This window comes from Rhinoderma darwinii, chromosome 2 (assembly GCF_050947455.1).
Source record: "Rhinoderma darwinii isolate aRhiDar2 chromosome 2, aRhiDar2.hap1, whole genome shotgun sequence".
NCBI classification, from domain to species: Eukaryota; Metazoa; Chordata; class Amphibia; order Anura; family Rhinodermatidae; genus Rhinoderma; species Rhinoderma darwinii.
The window spans coordinates 263598927-263618972 of NC_134688.1; the positions used below are offsets into that span (position 1 = coordinate 263598927).

At 42.4% G+C, this 20046-nt stretch overlaps 1 protein-coding gene across 1 annotated transcript; it reads left to right on the plus strand.

Annotated features, from left to right (window-relative positions):
• Positions 1 to 856: 856 nt before the first annotated feature.
• AKIRIN1 (akirin 1) lies at positions 857 to 19224 on the plus strand. The gene is made up of 5 exons (XM_075853235.1): positions 857 to 1244; positions 10729 to 10869; positions 11130 to 11261; positions 15584 to 15655; positions 17793 to 19224. The coding sequence occupies exons 1-5, from the start codon at positions 1043 to 1045 to the stop codon at positions 17801 to 17803; spliced, it is 558 nt and encodes a 185-aa protein (XP_075709350.1). The 5' UTR covers positions 857 to 1042; the 3' UTR covers positions 17804 to 19224.
• The last annotated feature ends 822 nt before the right edge of the window (positions 19225 to 20046 follow it).

Here is a 20046-nt window from a genome sequence, read left to right on the forward strand (position 1 = left end):
ATGGTGACGGAAACGGGAGCTGTGGTTTCAGTTTGACTTTCCGTTGCGGGGTTCACCTGACGGAAACCTACGACGAAATCCCGGAACGCCAACGCTGATGTGAACAGGCCCGTAGGGAAACGGAAGCTTAGGTTTCCGTTTGCCTTTTTGTTGAGGGGTAACCCAACGGAAACCCCTCAACGGAAGGGCAACGGTGATGTGAACAGGCCCTTAGTGCAATATGTAGTTATATAGGGTCATGGAAACATGTAATAATATCAGTGGGGGTCTACAAGATGATTTCAAGCTGTTGTGTCACGGAGAAGTGCCACATAAGAAGCGTTTCTAAGATGGAATCTGATACTATGAATAAAAAAAAATATATAGATCCAACATGCCCAAAACGCACACGTGTGAATGTACCCTTATAGAAGTCTCAACAAACGCTGTAGATGGACTACTATATTCTGAGACACTGTGCAGGTCCACAAGTCAAGGTTTAAATAAACAAACAATTTGACTGAATATCACAAGTTCTCCAGTGAATGTCACGTAGAAAACATGAAACAGAAATAACACCAAACATGCCACTATTCAGATCCACCGCTCGCTTCCTCCCAGGGAGACGTCGCCTCAGCGTCTGACCTCTGCCTCCGAAGCATTATCATTTGTATTGGCGCATACCATTACTTATTAAAACGGGGCAGTAATGACCTCGAGAAAACCTCCATGGCGTTACTCCATATTTCAATCCAACCTAAATAAAGGAATATCGAAAACAATTAATATCACCCAAAATAAATCTCCCGCGGCGGCTAACAATGAGGGGAATCGTGTACGGCACCATTTCCCATACGGAATGGTGTAGTCCTTCACGTGACGTCACAATCGCGGCAGTTGGCCGGTTGCCGGGAGGAGTCGCCATTGCTGTGGTGTGAAGTTAACCGAGAGGAAGCAGCAGGGTGAAGGTCTACGCTGAGCTGTACCTTGTTACCCCTCAGCGGCCACATACCGGACTCGGCAACTTTATCTTTTATACTAATAGGATTTTTTAAGGGCGAATATGGCTTGCGGAGCGACGTTAAAACGCTCAATGGAGTTTGAGGCCTTGCTGAGCCCACAGTCTCCTAAGCGGCGTCGGTGCACCCCACTCCCTGGATCACCGGCCAACCCTTCCCCTCAGAGATGCGGGCTCAGGCAGGAGAGTCAGCCCGGACAGCAATCCCCACTTCCCCAGCTGGGTGGAGACTGTAGGCTCACCCCGGGTATGTAGTCCGTCGCATTGTTTGAAGGTGTATTCTCTTATCTAATCTTATCTATTTCATCTATCGCCCCATTTTATTCTAATGAGCATGGCTGCATCAGATTGTCTCTGTCCTGTGTAATGTCTGCCTGCCTATTGTCTGGAGATGAATCCCTCTATTCATGTGATTCTGCTGTTCAGTACGTGTATAGGGTTTTCTATGGCTGACTATAGTTGGGGGTGGAAATATTCATGCATGATGAAATTTAAGGTGACCATAGAGATTTGGCAGCAATCAAACAATCTTTAATTCATGTCTATGCAAAGATATTTCACCAGAATCTGACTTGATGCTTAGTGACTTGAGTGGATCTGATAAATTTGTAGTATTTGAGGTGGAATTCCTTCAGTTGGATTGACGTCTTTTATGTGTCTTGGGCTGACCATAGAATTTCTTCCCTCCTTTAGAGGCAAATCGAGAGTTTGTCCTGGTAAAGGGAGACCGGCCGTTCTATATGGGACAGATGAAGTGCACCTCAACACCTTGTTCAGGGCTGCGTTACCACCAGGATAAATCGACACCGTAAACTACTTGGCTACGTGGGTTGATGCCTGTTTCTGATGGTCTATGGGGACTTAGTGGGTTTTCTGGGAATCTGAAATTGCATTGTATTAGGCTGAGTTCACACGGGGCGGATACGCTGCGTAATAGCACTCAGCGTATCTACCCTGTGCACCGAAGGGAATTCCGGGCGGAAAAACCGCACCAAACACTGGAATGTCTGCTGCGGAAACTGCAGCACTTAGCCGGTGAGCTAGCAGGCCAGCCTCCTGGGATGATGTTTCATCCCAGGAGACCGCTGCAGTCTGTGACTGGCTGCAGTGGTGGTCACATGCGTCATCCCAGGAGGCCGGCCCTTTGACGTCATCCAGGCCGGTCACATGGGATGAAATGTCATCCCAAGAGGCCACGCTGGAGGGAGGAACACAGACTCCTGGGTAAGTATGATTTGTTGGTTTTTTCTGACTTGCGTTCCTTGAGGTGGAATCGCTGCGAACTCGCCGCAAAAAAACGCAACAACTGCTATTTGTTGTGGGATTCACCTAACATTGAATTCAATGGGGAAATCCTGCAATAAAAAATAAGCAGCGTTTACGCAAATACAATTGACATGCTGCGGAATAAAATCCCGCGCCGCAAGTCAATTGCTGCGTGTTTTTTCCGCTCAGTATTTACGCAGCGTGTGGATGAGATTTGTTTTATCTCATCCACTTTGCTGCTACTGTATTTGCTGCGGATTTTCTGAAACGTGTGAACTGACCCTTCTAGTAAATACAGATCTATAATTTGGTGGCAGTGCAATTGATTCTAGCGTTCCTGGTGGCCTAGAGTAGTGAACAGGCTAATTCACACATGGTGTCCTGCTGAGACCTGTATCTGAATGATGTGTTGCGTGGCTATACACGTTAGTTGAAAGTTGGCCAAACCTGATGGATTGGCCAACTGTCTGTGTATGGGGTTCTCCTGATTAATCCCCCCCCCCCCCATGCCACATATTGGGGACGGACGGGAGTAGGATTGGCCATGTTGAATTTCAACATTCTCATTGCTTTATTTCCGTGGAAGATAAGCGGCTGCCAGTCTTATTTCCCTCTCGAGCCGAGCGTGCAAGTTAATAGTGGTCAGAAGGAATAGCTAGCTGTCTGCCGAATGAGCTTTTTTTTTTAAAGTGTATGGGCACCTCTGTGATCAGGGCAAGGACAGAGAGGACCGTAGGACTGTTGTTTAACAGTCGCACATAAGATCAGTTCTGTATATGGCCTTCACAAGGAGTAGCATATTTTCACAGCTAGATCTTCTGTTTTGCCTGGTAGGTAGCCGAATGCGGTGAACTGCACTAGTTCTCTGGCTAGGAATAGGTGGTTGTTGCTATTTAAAGAACATGGTGTCAGTTGCTATCTAGCTTTCTAGCAATTTTGTGTATGTTTAAATCAGGCCTGGACAAATTTTGTCCAGTTCTAGGGCCCAGCAACGGTCATCTGGGCAAGTCCCCCAGCAGAGGTCGCAATAAGGGTATGTTCACACGGCCTATTTACGGACGTAAATCGGGCGTTTTTGCCCCGAATTACGCCCAAAAATAGCGCTGACAAACATCTGCCCATTGAAAGCAATGGGCAGACGTTTGTCTGTTCACACGAGGCGTATATTTACGTGCCGCTGTCAAAAGACGGCGCGTAAATAGACGCCCGCGTCAAAGAAGTGACCTGTCACTTCTTTGGCCGTAATTGGAGCCGTTATTCATTGACTCCAATGAATAGCAGCGCTAATTACGCCCGTAATTGACGCGGCGTACAAGCGCCTGCACATGCCGTTACGGCTGAAATTACGGGGATGTTTTCAGGCTGAAACATCCCTGTAATTTCAGCCGTTACGGACGCCCTCGTGTGAACATACCCTAATGCCTGTAAGGCAATTTTAGGCTTTATTTCTACACATGAGACCAAAGTTTTCTAAACCCTGTGCCACAGCGTTACATCAGCGTGGTGCAGATGGGAAAGGAGAGCGGCAAAGCCATTGCGAAAACTCTGCACTTAATAGAGATAATAGTAGGTGGAATCGGCGGCGAATAAGGAGCTTTTTCTTTGTTAGGCCCCATGCGCACAACTGTAAAAATTGTCCGTAATTGCGGACCCGTTCTGTTGGCCACAGACCCCTTTCCGTATTGCTACGGATGGGTGTATTTGCTGTAGAAATGTTCAGAAAATGATGGAACATGTCCATTCTTTAGCATTTTACGGGCTGTGCTCCCATACTTTGTATGGGAGCACGGCCCAAAAATGTGGGCGGCCGGCTGTGCCCGCAATCGCGGGCTGTGATTATGGGCAGGTTACTGTGCCGGAGCACAGATGTATAATACAGTGGTCTCTGCGCTGAGCGACTGACGGAGCAATGTGTGGGAAGAAGCGGTGTCGTTTTCAATTACTGCACACTGTTAAACAGCTTCTTGGTCATACAGAAGGGGGAATAAACATGTAAACATTCCATATGTAATCTACGTGGTACATTGGGGGTAGCTAGCAGAATAAATTGTACTGCGTGTTCTCCAGCCGGGAATAGATGGCCACTGTTTACAGAACCTTGTCAGTTGCTCTCAAAGCTGATTGTGTTCTGAAGAGCAGAAAAATGAGCCTGGGTTGGGTTAATGTTCCCTGGACCTGCAGGTCATACAGTACATTGAGTATTACAGAATAGCTAGCTAGATGTACAATTATCAAAAACAAAAAAGGTCCCCAGAAATGATCTGTCTGACACAGTACCGTGGGTATGAGGCCACGTCTCATAATGTATGAATAATACCTAGGGAAAAAGATGGCAAATAGAAGATAGGCACTCGGTCAGAGACAAAAAGTAATTGATATTTTATTTAATCAAGTAGGAAAAAAATCATCATTTTATCTGGCGATTCTGCACATACGAACCTGAATACAAAAATAGAATATACAAAAAAATTCCATATTTTAGAACGGTCAGGCCATGTGAAAAATTATAATGATACATTATCTAAATAGTGTAAATATATCAAAAGCAATCTATTCATATAAACGCCAATGGCTGAAGCCGTGCTAGAGCCTACGGATAAGAAAATGACACAAGCTGGTAGCCGCTTAAAGTTCATGTAGGTGATGAGTGAAGAAAACATTTCATATATGTTAGATGGCATAACGCTAATATTGCGGAGTCCCAACAGTGTGATGCTCAACGCTCTGGTACCTGTGTGCACAATATCCATATAACAAAGAGATGGAAAATAAGGTACTTATCGACCAGTTGCAGCCCACCCATACAGGGGTAACATGGTAAGAACTTCAAGCTCTGACCACTGTATAGTGGAATCTTGCCACTCTTGTCCGTGTTTATCCATCTGCAGCAGCATCATTAATGTAGGTATACGTAGCGTTCTAGTGTGAAATGATGCAGACATTGGCAGCAGCTAAAGATTATGGCATGGAATTGTCCTACCAGACTTTACAGGTCTGGTTCAGTCAGGAAATTGTTGAAGGACTGACCACCTTGAGACCACCAAGGATAAGTGGACTGACTAGACTGGTTCCACTCTTGCCACCAGCTACAGGGACATAAGTCACAAGGCAGTAATGCAAAACAGTTCAGCTTGATCCACCATGGGCAGAATGGCATGATGTCAGAATGCAAGCTTACGCACGTGCGATGTCTACAGAGCAAACCAGGAGTATTGGAAAAGGCTATTTAAGGCAACAGATAGGCAAACCGATATGCTAGTATAAAAATTGCAGTACATAATGACATCAATTGGTTGTCAAAACCTCTAGTTATGCATATATAAGGCACACTTACCCTGTGTCTGACGAAAAATAGGGGAAAGAGGAAAAAAAAAAAGCCTTTTATGGTCACGTATAAGTAAGGTTGGTATCAACCGAAGTTATATTAGGTAGGACTCCGACCGCAAACTTGTAAACAGTCATGCAGGCGGAGTCCCCTTGACCCAAGCCACATCTTGAACATTTTCAATTCATTTTTCAGGCCCATTGGTGTCAACGTTTTTAGCATATTGATCCTCATACTCTTTTTGTAGACGGGTCCTTTTACACCGGCCCGCTTTGGCTGTAACAACGAGCGCTCATCAATGAGACAGCTAATATTTTAGGCTGGAGAAACGGTACAATCAGACGATGAATGTGTGTTCTGTCAACGCTCGCTATTCCGATAATTGGCCCATGTAAAAGGGTCTTTACGGATCCCGGTTACCAAATCTGTCTTTTGGCAACTGCTAGATAGCCGTAAAGGATAAATCACAAAGAACCTGCTTACAATGCATGACGAGGACTTTTCATCACCATTTTTAATATGTTTATGTTCACAAATTCTGAAACCCCAAGAATGTTTTTTTCCGAGAGATTTTAATGCAGGAACAAAAAAAAATCAAATATAAACCATTGATGGACAATTTAGAAACGTACGTACTTTCAAATTGTCTGTCCCTGAGGAATTGGTGGAAACATTTGATTATTTTTGTTTTTTTTTTTCTTCAGGTATTTTACATTGTGAGCAGCTACCACATTTATGCATCCATTTTGGGCCATGTCAAGGAATTTTTTGTATATCCGATTGAGAGGTGACCAGTTTGTCATGTAGATTTGGTCCTCATCTAGGTGTCCTGCTAGGGACATCGCCTACCATCTTCCTGAAGTCATTAGGCAGAATGAAATGTCCGTTATTAATTAGAGCGCCCTGGAGGGCATCCCAATGACCACTATATCAGGAAATACCGTATTTTTCGGACTACAGAAAATAGGAAAAAATTTCATTTTACTTTTACAAAGAAAAAAACTATTGGTTAAAAAAAAGAATTTGTTCAGTTTCACCACATTCTGAGAGCTATAACTTATATCTTTCCATCATTTGAGCGGTATGAGGGCATATTTTTTGCGGGATGAGCTGTAGTTTTTATTAGCACCATTTTTTTGGTACATACCTTTTTTTTATCACTTTTTATTTAATTATTTTTAGCGCTATGGTGACCAAAAGACAACGATTCTGGGGTTTTAAAATTTTTTGTTTTACGCCGTTCACTGTGAGTCTATATTGTAATAGATTCAGACTTCTACAGAAGAAAAACCGCTTGCTGGAAAAAGACGCGACATGCCCTTGGGGCGTTTCCGTCTCTGACCTCCCATTGATATCAATGGAAGGCAGAGTTTTTCATGGCGTTTTTTGCCCGCAGTGCAAAATGGGCGTGGCCGAAAACGCAACAAACAAGGTAAAATTTATATGTAGAATTATACTGTAAGCTCCTGCGGTGCAGAACATGAGTGTTGTACAGTGTCATTGTTTTTGACTTCCATTTGCATTGTCTACATTCCTGGGTGACAGATTTCATGTAAGGTTTCATACTTCTGTTCAGTTTGTGATGTAAAATAGTTTGTTACCTAAATTCTCTTTGTATGGAAACATTGAGTTACGATATGTGCGCACACAAAATCAAAAACGTCTGAAAATACGGAGCTGTTTTCAGGGGAAAACAGCCCTTTTTTACAGCTGTTTTTGGAGCTTTTTCTATAGTCAATGAAAAACTGCTCCAAAAACCCAGTTGGAACAGAACGCCGTTTTTTCCGTTGAAATCAATGGGCAGTTTATTTGGAGGCGTTATGTTCTGCTTCTGATTTTACGGCGCAAAAAACGGCCAAAAATAAGCCCTTTAGGGTATGTGCATACGCTTACTAAAAAAACGTCTGAAAATATAGACCTGGTTTCAAGGGAAACCTGCTCCAGATTTTCAGACGTTTTTTAAGCCACTCGCGTTTTTTACGGCCGTTTTTGGAGCTGTTTTTCTGTTGTCCATGAAAAACGGCTCAAGTAGTGACATGCACTTCTTTTTTACAAGCGTTGTTTTACGTGGCCGTTTTTCAAAATCAATGGGCAGATGTTTGGAGGCCGAAAATAAGCCTTGTGAACATACCGTTAGGGCAAAAAACTGCTCCTGATTTTCAGACTGTTTTTAAGCCACTCGCGATTTTCGCCGCGTTTTTTTGAGCTGTTTTTCTCTAGAATATGAAAAACAGCTGAAGAAGTGACATGCAGTTTTTCTGCGGCCGTTTTGAAAAACGGCTGTGTTAAAAACGGCCCGTCGGAACAGAGCGACGTTTTTCCCATTGAAATCAATGGGCAGATGTTTGGAGGCATTCTGCTTCCGATTTTTCAGCCGTTTTTGGGGACGTTTACGGCCCGAAAAACTGCTGAAAACACTGCGTGTGCACATACCCTAACAGTAATGTTTCTCTGCATAATCAGCAAGTATACCTACTTAATTTGAATAACTACAAAATATGTCCTCCTAGCAGAAATGCTAAGAAATGTAGTGCAACTTCTGCCCCTCCCACTCAACTGTCCCCAGAAGTCACAGCAGCAGCCCATTTCTGGCACCTTCCCAGAAGTCACAGCATAGCAATCCCCACCCCCTCATACTGGCAGAAAGCTACAGACCACAGCCTACTAGCATTCGGCTCCATGAGGAAGCCAGAGGTGGCTTTTAAATGTAACATTTTTGTCCAGCACTTGTATAAATATGTATTTTTATAGTATACAATAGATATAATTGCTGTCCTCTATGTTCGCATGCACTAGCGCAAAAAGAAATTGGTTGTGGTGTGTGACTGCAATGATTTTATAATGGAGAACTTGTATTTTCATATTTCCAGTGATTGTAGTCTTAGAAAATGAGCTATTGAGGGAAATGGAGTCTGTAAAATAATATATTGGGTTCTAGTGGTGCTGCCGGCAGACCTAGAATGTACGTGTTGACCATTCACCTCACGTACATGGCTGAATGCTGATATGGGTCTCCTGGTGTGCTGGAGGTGTTGCTGCTTCAGAATAGAGAACTTGTGATGAGTGGATGCCATCCGAGTACACTTGTATTTTGGCTGTTAGTCATGGCACTTGTCCAGCCTTGAGATATCTTTCTGAAAGGACTATCAAAACGATTGGAAAAAATATATATAATTTCTAATTATGGCAATGTGCGTAATTTTCTCCCGGCACACTCTAAACGAAGACTGGTTAAGTCGCAAATGCTGTATATTTTTATTAAAATCAGTCTTTGTGTTACGTCCTTGTACGTGGACCATACGGTACAGGAAATTCCTAAGTAAAACATAAAAAATGGTTCTATATTAGGCTACATTCACACGACAGTCACTCGTTTTCAGAACAATGAAGTTCTATGCGAGTACTTATATCGCCGTTTTTTTAATGGCCCGCGAATATTGGCTGTCAAAAAATAGGACATGTCCTATTTTTGGCCGTTTTCACGGCCAGACGGCTCCCATTGAAGTCAATGGATCAGTTTTTACCGGCCGTTTTCCAGGAAATAATCCTTGTAACGACCGGTAAAAACTGATCCTGGCCGAGGACTCCCCGCACGCAGTGCTACTTTGAGCGCTGAAACCGGGGAAGCCCTTGACATTACTGTCCATATAAGGACAGTGATGTCAGGGCTTTCAACAATGGAATCTCCGGCAACAGCATTGCAATATCTCTGGCCGGGGACTCCAGTCTTGTAGATAGCACCCCTCCATCCTCCCGTAGATAGCGCCACTGTAGCTCCCTGTAGAAGCGGAACCCCTGGCAGGGGATTCTTCTCCTGAAGAAGCCCCCGGCGTCACTATACATATATGGACAGTGGTGTCAAGGGGTTACTCCTGGAGCGGAATGTCCTATTTTTTTATTTCAACAAATAGATTTTTCTTTGTAAAATGTTTACCTCAAAAAAATTTGGTATCCCGGTTATCGTATTGACCCACAGAATAAAGTTAAAATGTTGTTTTTACTGCATGGTGAATGCCGTAAAAAGGAAACCCAAAACACAATGAAGGAATCGCTGTATTTTCCAATCTCGCCCCACAAATTAATTTTTCCAGTTTCCCAGTACTTTATATTGTACAGTAAATTTGTTTAATTTAAAACGACAAGTCGTCCCGACAAAAAATAAAATAAAAGCCTATGTTTACGGAAAAATAAAATTATGAAAAAACGGAATTTGGCTGCGTCCCCAAGGTGGTTACAGTGAAAAATCTATTTTCAATGACTGTAGAGGAACGGTGTGTAAATAAGATACTTTATCGTCACCTTTTACAGAATGAACATTCACGAGAATCCAGGTTGTAAAAATGTGCAGTGAGCAGCATGGGATGTTTTCCCTGAATGGGCCGGTGCTGGAATCAGGTGTGATCAGATATCTGTGCTGCGGTGGTCACCGTATATGGCTGCCATATCTCGCTTGTATGGCTAATTGCAGACAGTGCAGCTTCTTCATAGATTCTAGGATGCAAACACAAATGGTCCCTCTGATACCAGGAACAAAAGCGCTTTTTAGGGAGTTCATTTTTGCAAATAAGACCAATTCGTCTGTGAAGCAACCTCTTGTATCAGGAACCACTCCAAACTTGTCTGCAATGAGTCCAGGCAAGGTAAGCCACAACCCGTTAGCTGTTTCCTAATGTTTCTTTGCATACTGACAAATACCGTAGGTATGATTTTTTTTTTGTATTTTTTTTTATAGGTTGTCTAGGTTCCCATTTACACTTATATATTGTGAGAAATTCACTAATATACAGATATGATCTGAATCACTGCCTTTTAGAAGCAAGAACAAAACATGCAAGTGTAGAGCAGAGCAGCTGTGGGGAATTCTTCGTCCCCATAGATGTTCTTTCAACACCTGGATTCTGCAAATGGAAAGAGCAGAGGGGCTAATGACTATGATGAACATTGTATTCACAGAATAAACAGCCATTTTACCACTGTTTATAGATGTCATTCATACACTGCGGTTTACTTAGTGAATTTGGGCAGGTCGATCTCAGAGCTGTGGTCCTTGCCATTGAAACATTAGAGCAGCGGTGTGACATGTCATTTGTGCTGATAGATCTATCATGCTGTATTTTTATTTTCCTCACTTTCTCTGCAGAACAAATTTTTCAGAACCTAAGACAGGAGTATACTCGTTACCATAGACGAAGGCAACTGGAAGGAGCATTCAACCATAGTGAAGCTGGCCAGTCCAGTGAGGTTCAGACCAGTTCATCTATAACAGCCCCGTCTTCACCAGGTAATGACGTTTTGTTGTTCTTCAGATTAGTAGACAAAGTGTAACTACATTTTCAACAAATTTCTGACTTGTCAGAAGTTTTGATTGGTGGGGGTCCGAGCACTGAGACCCCACCGATCGCAAGAACGAAGTGACAAAAGCTGTCACAAATTTGAAAGTTTAGTTACCCTTTTTATGGTAAAGAAAATGGATTAATCACGGTTTCAGTCCATTAACAGGCATTTATATGTAATTCCCTGTGTCATTCTGTTTCCCTGAAGGGTCAATGGTGAAGAAAGACCAGCCAACATTTAGCTTACGACAAGTAGGAATTCTGTGTGAACGTCTTCTGAAGGACCATGAAGAGAAGATAAGGGAAGAATATGAGCAGATTCTCAACACAAAACTAGAAGGTCAGTGTGGAAACGATCGGCTTGATAAATGTTTGCATAAAGTCCCTGATCTTTGGGATCTGGATAAGAAGCTTTTGCAGAACGAAACACATTAGACTTTCAGACTGCAGTTGGTGAACACCACAGGTCGGATACGCTGCGTAAAAATCATGCAGCGTACTAGACCTGGAACCAGCAGCACCTTCCGTCCGAAAAAAATCGCACAACATTGTGGTATGGTTTTTCGGACGGAATTTCTAATGTGTAAAATGCGCTCATACTTACCCCTTCTTCCTTTTGACGTCCGCTCCGGCCTCCTATGATGATGATGATGCAGGCCATGTGACGCTGCAGCCTGTGATTGGCTGCAGAGGTCACAAATGTATGAAACGTCATCCTAGGAGGCCGGACTGCAGGAATAAGGAGGGCGTTCTGGGTAAGTGTGATTTATTTTTATTTTTTTTTCAGTTTTGTGTTTTTTGCGGCTAAATCGCTGCGATTACGCCGCAACACTTGGAGCCCGGTTAAGGGCTTTTGCTTCCCCATTGAGTTCATTGGGGAAAGCCAGCAAAATTGACAAGCTGCGGAATTAAATTACGCACCGCAGGTAAATTTATTAACTTTTACGCTGCGTTTTTTCCCCACAGTGTGGGCATGAGATTTACTAAATCTAATCCACTTTGCTGCTACTGTAAATGCTGCGGAATTTCCGCACACAATTCAGTTGCGGAAGTTCTGCAGCGTTTACACTACGTGGGAACCTGGCCTAACGGTTTAAATGAAGTCCAGTCCTTTGCATCATTTGATTAGTATTTCTTATAACATCTGTTATATGAAATATAACCTATAACCATATGTTTTGGTGCAGATAATATAAGGTTATTGATGGACTATTCTGCCTTGTCATCTCTGGATTCCAGCACTGTTGCCCGTTAAGGGCTTAGCAAGTCCTGGTGCTGTAACTTGCGAGTAATTTGCACATATGAGTCTATGGATATTTGGTAACTACTATCTTACATATGAATGTTAGTAGCTCATGGTTAAGTTATTCTCGTAAGTCCTGGGAGGGGGTGCATTAATGTATTATGCCTGCACCATTTTGGGTCCTTTAGGAGTAATTCATACAACCTAATCACAGATAGATAGGCTGGTAGTGGAACAGTATAGGTCCGAGTGTCGGTGTTCGGTCATATGCAGACGTAAATTATCTTATTTGTTTCGGTCGGATACTGAGGTGTAGAATCTAGGTGTCCCACTATAGCTGGCGCTTGGGTGATTACTGGTACAGTTCAACAGTTAACATCAAAATGATGCCATTTTCTACCTTGACGAGTGGTATGTTTTAACAGGAGGCTGTATCCTGAGAAGTGGCATGTCTTATCTAAAGTACTTGCCATACTATTCACTCTGGAGATTCATAAGGGCATATGAGGATTGACTTAATAGTATCAGAAGGTTCATTACTAAATTTCTGTGGTTTAACCTTAATATTGCAGTTTTTTGTTACTGCTTTTTATTAACCATACCAGAACTACGTCTGATATAGGAGGTTGGCCGTCACAAAGGTGTGGGGGGCAGGATGGTGATCATTGCCGCCAGGGTCAGGTGGAGGCTCTGTTTTTCGGAGGCTGCCATTTGCCACCATGCAGGACGCGTGCTTGACATCCCGGCACATGATTGGCTGAAATTGGGCCTGACCCCTGGGTAGAGGCGTAGCTAAGGGCATTACAAGGGAGAAAGGGTATAGAAATAATCTGAGATAGTATTATAGGGCTCATCAAAACCACCAAAAAGGCCATACTTACTAGGTAGGTGGGTGGGTGAAAACCCGTTCCCATCAGGACGCAGACGGGTCAAAGAATGCTGCAGAAGGAGTGTGCATTAAATAGTGATAGCCCCTCCCACTAGTCTTGAGGGGAGTGGCGAACTAAGTGCTCAAAGGTGTGCCATAAATGAGTGTCAGTGTAGTGCTAGGGTGTGAATGGATGGTAAAAAATAAATATGTATGTATGAAAGTGTCAGAACTGTAATAATGTAATAAAAATAAATAAATAAATGTGATGAATAGGGGTCAGTGCTGTGAATAGTACATGGGGTGTCAGTACTATGTGTAATACGTGGAGGGATAATGTGCTGGTCGTCAGGCATGGCGTAACTTGCCGAATAACAGCCTATTTGTAACGCCGCTAGTGTTAGCTAAAGCGGGCTGCTCTGCATTCCAAACCAAACGTATTATAGGGCTGACTAAGGCAAGTAGATAGCTCTCCCTCTTGCTACCAATTGCTATACCATCAGACTTTACAAAGGGTTTCAGAAAAAAAAATAAATGTAAAGACCGCATTCATCATTTCATTGACCCTTCTCACTAATGTGTACCATGAAATAAAAAGCAGCAAGGCCTAACAGAAGACAGGAGGAAGCTACCAAGCTTTGAATTTCTTCTCTTGCTTCCTCCTTCCCAATACCCATGCTTCCCTGCTTAACCCCTTAATGACCAGGCCTTTTTTTGGCGTCCATGACTAAGCATTTTTTTTTCAACGTCTCCTTTCTCAGAGTCCTAATTATTTTTCATTTGTGTGAGAACTTGTTTTTAGCGGGACAAGTTTTTGTTTTTTTTTAAATTTTCAATTGCATTTTTTTGTGTGCACAAAGTATAATGATTAACCTTTTTTATTAACTTTTTTTTTGAGGAGGGAATTGGAAAAAAAATAGCCATACCAGCATTGTTTGTCACGTTTCAAATTTGTCGTTCACTATGCGGCATAAATAGAATGTTACCTTGTATTCTGTGGGTCGGTACGATTGTGGCAATACTAAATATGTATAGGTAATTTAGTTTTACTACATTTGCATAAGGCTAAGTTCACACTACCGTTGTCTGCAGTTTCTCTTCCATCTGAGGAAGAGATGACTTAAAATTCAGTTGGAATCCGTTTGTCTCCGTTCGCTAGGTTTCCGTTTTAATTTTTTACGTAAGCAAAAGTGCTGCATTGCTGCTAGATCTACTTACAATAGGGAGGTACTTAGCGCACATTTTGAGCAAATTGTGTGAGCCTACCTGCCATGACAAAGCGAGCGCTGAGGTGGGAACCTACGCTACACATACACACAGAACTGGGACTAAACCTACATATTCTTGAGGATGGTAGGAACCAGCACTAAACACTTTAAAACCACTCAGGGCAGAATAGGAGGAGTGCAAGATCAAAAAAAATATATATACATACATATTTCACACTGTTACAGCTCTGTAACAATTAGTCAACTCCTCTCTCCGACAGCCTGGATCGCTGTGAGGGGAGAGAAGAATGCTATGTTCACACGACAGTCAAAAAAAAAAAACGGTTAAAAATTGGATCAACTCTCTTTCTCATGGCTTTTTGCATCTGTGTTTCAAAACTTTCATCCATTTCCCAGTCGTCTGGTTTTAACTGCCGTTTGCCATCCGTGTTTCTTGGCCGTAAAAAAAATGGATGAGTTTCATACGTCAGGGTTTTGTGTTTTTTTGTCCCAACCCCTCTAGTCACCACAGTGCCTATGTAGATAGTTCCACATTGCCCCTGTAGATAGTGCCCATCTACAGTAGGCACTGTGGTACTATGTGGGTACTATCTACAGGGGACACTGGTGCTATCTACATGGGCACTGTGTATGACACTATGTAAATAGTGCCACTGAAGCTCCCTCTAGGAGTGGAGTTCCTGGCCAGAGCGTTGCGGACACTCTGGCTGGAGATTCTGCTCTTAGGGGAGCCCCTGACGCCACTGTCCATCTATGGACACTGACGTCATGGGCTAATCTGGGAGCGGATTCCCCGGCCAGTGTGTCAGCAGCGCTCTGGTTGGGGACTCCACACCTAGAGGGACAGAAGTGTCTGAAATGCCTAGCAAGATGCACCAACTTTATCATACAGCGTGTGCCATATCACCTGACTGGTTGGTCTAAGTTTACACTGTTAAGATCTTAGATGACATTAGTCTAAACACAATGGCGCAGATTTACTAATGTCAGAATACCGGTGCAAGACCCCATGCACACGACCGTGCCCGTAATTACGAGCATGGAATGCAGCGGACAGCCGGTTGTATTTACGGGCCGTGCGCCCATTATAAAGTATGGGAGCATGGTCCGTAAAATAAAAAAGACATGTCCTATTTTGTTTTCGTCACGTTTCTACGGCACAGACACCTTCCCGTAAATATACGGGAAGGCGTCCGTCGGCCGTAGAAACGAATGGGCCCGTAATTACGGCCGTTTTTTTTTAAACCGTTGTGTGCATGGGGCCTAATTGTAAATTGGAAAAAATTTTCACTTTATTTTTCCACATTTTCTTTTTTACCTAGAACAATATGAATCCTTTGTGAAATTTACACATGACCAGATTATGCGACGGTATGGGGCTAGAACTGCCAGCTGTAAGTATCCAATTATTTACTGAATTGACAGTGTGAATTTAGGGATTTTGCCGTGGCAGAGGGCCGTGTGATTTTGGGATTAACTGCACTCGTACCTGCAGTCTTTTTTTATAAGACCTTTTTGATCAAGACTACTTGCAAAGTTGATCCATTTTTTTTTATATGCATTAAAGCAGAAAATGGTTAGAAAAGTGTTAGTATTTAAGCTTTTCCTTTTTTTCTTTTTCCATTATACTAGTGCTAGATGATGATTTATGTACTGTAATAACTCACTAGCGTGCTGCACGGTTTCCATAACTCCTATTCATTTATATGGGAGTTACAGAAACAGCGTAGCTCAGCAAGCTTTGCTGTTTGCGGATTCCCAACCATCTTCATTGCCTGAAAGCAGCGGCTGCCTCACCAGGTACGCCCGTTCTTGAGATAGCTGTGGGACACATGGCTATCAAAGATTTATGTGGCTATGCTATAAATGTCTGTTGTGAAACAACCCCTTTAACAGCTTTGAATCCTACAGATCGTAGCGAGCTTTGGCTTATCGACGTTATTTTACTGATCATTGCTATGGAATGCTACTGAAGGAATCTAGGGCAGAAGTTTTACTTGTAAGGGCTCATTCAGACGAGCGTGAATCTCGTCCGTGTTCTGTGCATTGAAACAACGCACAGCCCCATTGATTTCAATGTGGCTATTCACACATACGTGAGTTTTCAAGCAGCGAATGTCCGTTGCGTGAAACTCGCTGCGTGTCCTATTTTGGTGCGTTTTCATGCACCTAGTCAAATGGGTGCGTGAAAACCATGCACGGCGCCCGGATGCACATTCACGTGCTGTCTGTGTTTTACTCATCAATTACATTGAATAAAAAAAAAAAGTGCTTGCAAGAGAAGTGCTTGCACAAGGACAGATTTACGTGAGTTTTTTTTACGCGCGTAAAATCTGTTATGCTCGTGTGAATGTAGCCTAAAGGCTCTAGCCTTATTGTAAAGCCTGACTAGGAAATACGAACTTGTTTGGCTATGCTGGGTCCATTCTGGTCAGTAAATGTGACTCATTCTTTTTCTATGATTTATGTATCTGGGAATATACTTTTTAATGATTGAACAAAAAATTTATAATTTTAAATACATTTCTTGTTTATATTGTGTGTGGTGCTTACTCCGCTCTTAGGCTATGTTCACACTGAGTTTTTTGACGTGGAAATCGCGTTGCAAAACTCTTCAAAAACGGCCCGAAAATGCCTCCCATTGATTTCAATGGGAGGCGGAGGCGTCTTTTTCCCGCGAGCGTTAAAAGCGCCTCGCGGGAGATAGGGCATGTCCCTTCTATCTTCGGGCGTTTACTCCTCTGACCCTCCCATTGACCTCAATGGGAGGCAGAGAAAGCGTATTTCGCTGCGTTTTATGCCCGCGGCTAATGGCCGCGGGCGAAAAATGTTGCGAAAATCCAGGTGCAGTGAGAGGAAAATCTGCCTCAAACTTCCCAACGGAATTTTTAAGGCAGAAATTCCACCTGCAAAAAACTCGGTGTGAACACAGCCTTATATAGATTTAACCTTTTGTATCGAAGTCTGCCTACACATGCATCAAACAAGTCCATGTAGCAGAAAGTTTTATATAATTTCTTCATGAGAAGTTACATTTTGTGTGACAAATTATTGCGCGACTCTTTCAAATCTATATGTAGCCGCTCCAAGAAAGTATTACATTCAATCGCTTTAGGGCCTGTTCACATGAGCGTCTGGTTCCGTTCAACATTTAGATCAGAGGAACTGATGAACGGAAACTATTGCTTCCATTTTGATCACAATGGTATTGCCCCCGTTTCAGTGTGTTTCCGTTTGTTTGTGTCGTAAAGGTTTTTGTTCACAGATAATAGTGCTCTTGACTGCGCTACTGCTTCCATGAAACAAATGGAAATACACAAACTGAAGCATTACCATTGAAATCAATATAATGCAAACGGAAGCGATAGTTCCTTTCAGGTTTCTGTTCATCGGTACCTCTGACGTAAGGGTTGAACGGAACCTGAACGCTGATGTAAACAGGCCCTTTTGTTTAGACCCGTCCTAAGAATTGCATTTAGCCTCAAAATGTGAAAAGTTCATACAATAACTAGTTTCTTTCTGTTTTTACAGATGTGTCTTGAGATTTTCATCCATTACCTGGGTACCAGTTTTGACTTTTACAGCTGCTCCACATTCTTGCCACCTGGGAGGTGCCACATATTTTTATTTTATTTTTTTCTTGGCTTCACGTCGTGTCATCCAGACAGTTATAACGTCATTGCTGGCTGCCTTCATTTCTTTCTTTCTATTTTGTTTAAGCTTTCTGTTATCTACATGAACGTTCATTTTAATACTTCATTGCCCAATAAAATGGACTGTAATCTGCCAGATTGCATTTTTTTTTTCTTTCATGGATAATCCCTAGTCATCCAATAATCTATGCCCTACATGGCATTTTATATAAGGACCATTTTTAATTTTTTTTCCCATGGAGTGATTTTTCGTTTTTTTACCTCCTGAAGATTGAGGATGGTTTTCTGGGGGTTTTTTTTATGCACCACAACAAAGTTGTACTTCCTTTTTTTTTTATGTGGCGGCTAAATAAGAGGATATAAAAATAAAGGACCATACAAACTATAACTGTGGCTTAATTAGTGAATAGTGACATTAACCTGATGGCTATATACATACCATGCCAATCCCAACCTGTTTAATCTGAAATATATGTATTTTTTATTTTATTTAACTGGCTCTGTTTTGTTTGCTACAGACAGAATAAGTTTTTTGTTTTTTTGGTTTGTAGTAAGATATCTGCTGGGAAGTTGATGTATGCATTATTTAAAGGGTTTATGGTTTTTGCATGATCATATACTGAGTGTTTTGTCATACTATACTTTAACAACAATTCTTTAGAATGAAAGTGTTGAGAAGGAAGTCTAGTTCCACAAACAGCCTTTATAAAATAATATTGTGCCTCTAGTGTCATTTTGAATTGTATGGAATAAAGGTTCCTGGTTTTAGTCTGTTATGAGGAGTTCCGATCGATAGAGGAAAGCACATGAATAGTGATGTAAAGAACAGAATTTGTATTTGTGCATAGGTTTTTGTATTGTTTGACTTGCATACGCAATCTAATGTCTTATGTTTCTGCACTTTGCATAAGGCTCTGGTCTTGTTGGCCTCAGGGGGATTCATTTTACCTTTTATGATTTTTCTCACCAGAAACTGGAATATTTAATGTTCCAACTTCTGAGTTTTTTTTTTTTTCCTGTTTTTGACTAAGGAAAATAAAACAAAAATCGGATGTTGGAAAGAATCTATCCCGACTCCAGTGAGAACAGAGCATTAATCTTCCAGATAAGGTTGAAATCCTTGTGGGTTTATACATAGACTGTCCTCAATGTATATTTGGTTCTATGTAACCAATATGGTTGAAGAAAACAAGTTAAACTAACCTGGATTATACTAATAACAAGCAATATTTGCAGGTATTTTACAGCGGTGGGAAAGTATGTAAAGCGTTCAACTTAAAAATAAAATGATCCCATATACTACAATGAAAGCCCAGGTTATGCTGGTGTCCATTTTTTTTGTGTACAGTTTGCTTTTCTCCGAGCGCTTCGCGCTCCCCCCCCCCCCCCCCGCTCGTGGGAAAAAAAATAATCCTCCGTCTCCCACTGAAATCAATGGGATCTGTTTTCGGTTGTGTTTTGGCGAGTCAAACAGCGCCAAAAAACACCATGTGAACCAAGTAATTTTATGCAGCTGGTAGCTGCAGTAGACCAGCTTTTTTGTAGCGTAGTATGGTTACGAGGAATCTTTAAGGTGGTGATGTGAGGAGTAGGCCAGAGTGGAGCAGAGAAGGTCTTGAGAGAACTGGAGCTTACAGGTGGCAGGTATGATGCATGGACTCTGGCAGCCCTGACCTCAAAATTTGTGCCACCATGCTTCTGTTTATCGACTCTTGCCTTGGCGATACCATCTGCAGTCTGTCAGCGCTCACTGTTGGAGACTACTCGGGAGTCACAAGGTGGGCCCACATTCCTGTCCTGAGGTTTGACATTGATAGATGAGGGTCTTCAATAAGGGACCTCACTCTGCCACAGAGTATATTTAAGCTGTACAATATATGAGGTATTTCTTTGGTTTTAGATCAGGCCTTTGACTTGGAATATCAAGAAGCCTCAAAAGAAAAGATGTGCGCCTTTTTAATAAATGTAACACATCTGACTCCAGCGGCGTTCATCCTTACATTGGCGTATTAAACGTCAGTATAAGGCCCCATGCACATGGCCGTAAAATCGCCCGTAATTCCGGACCAATTAATTTCTATGGCCGACGGACATCCTCCTGTATGTCTACAGAAGGGTATCCGTGCCATGAA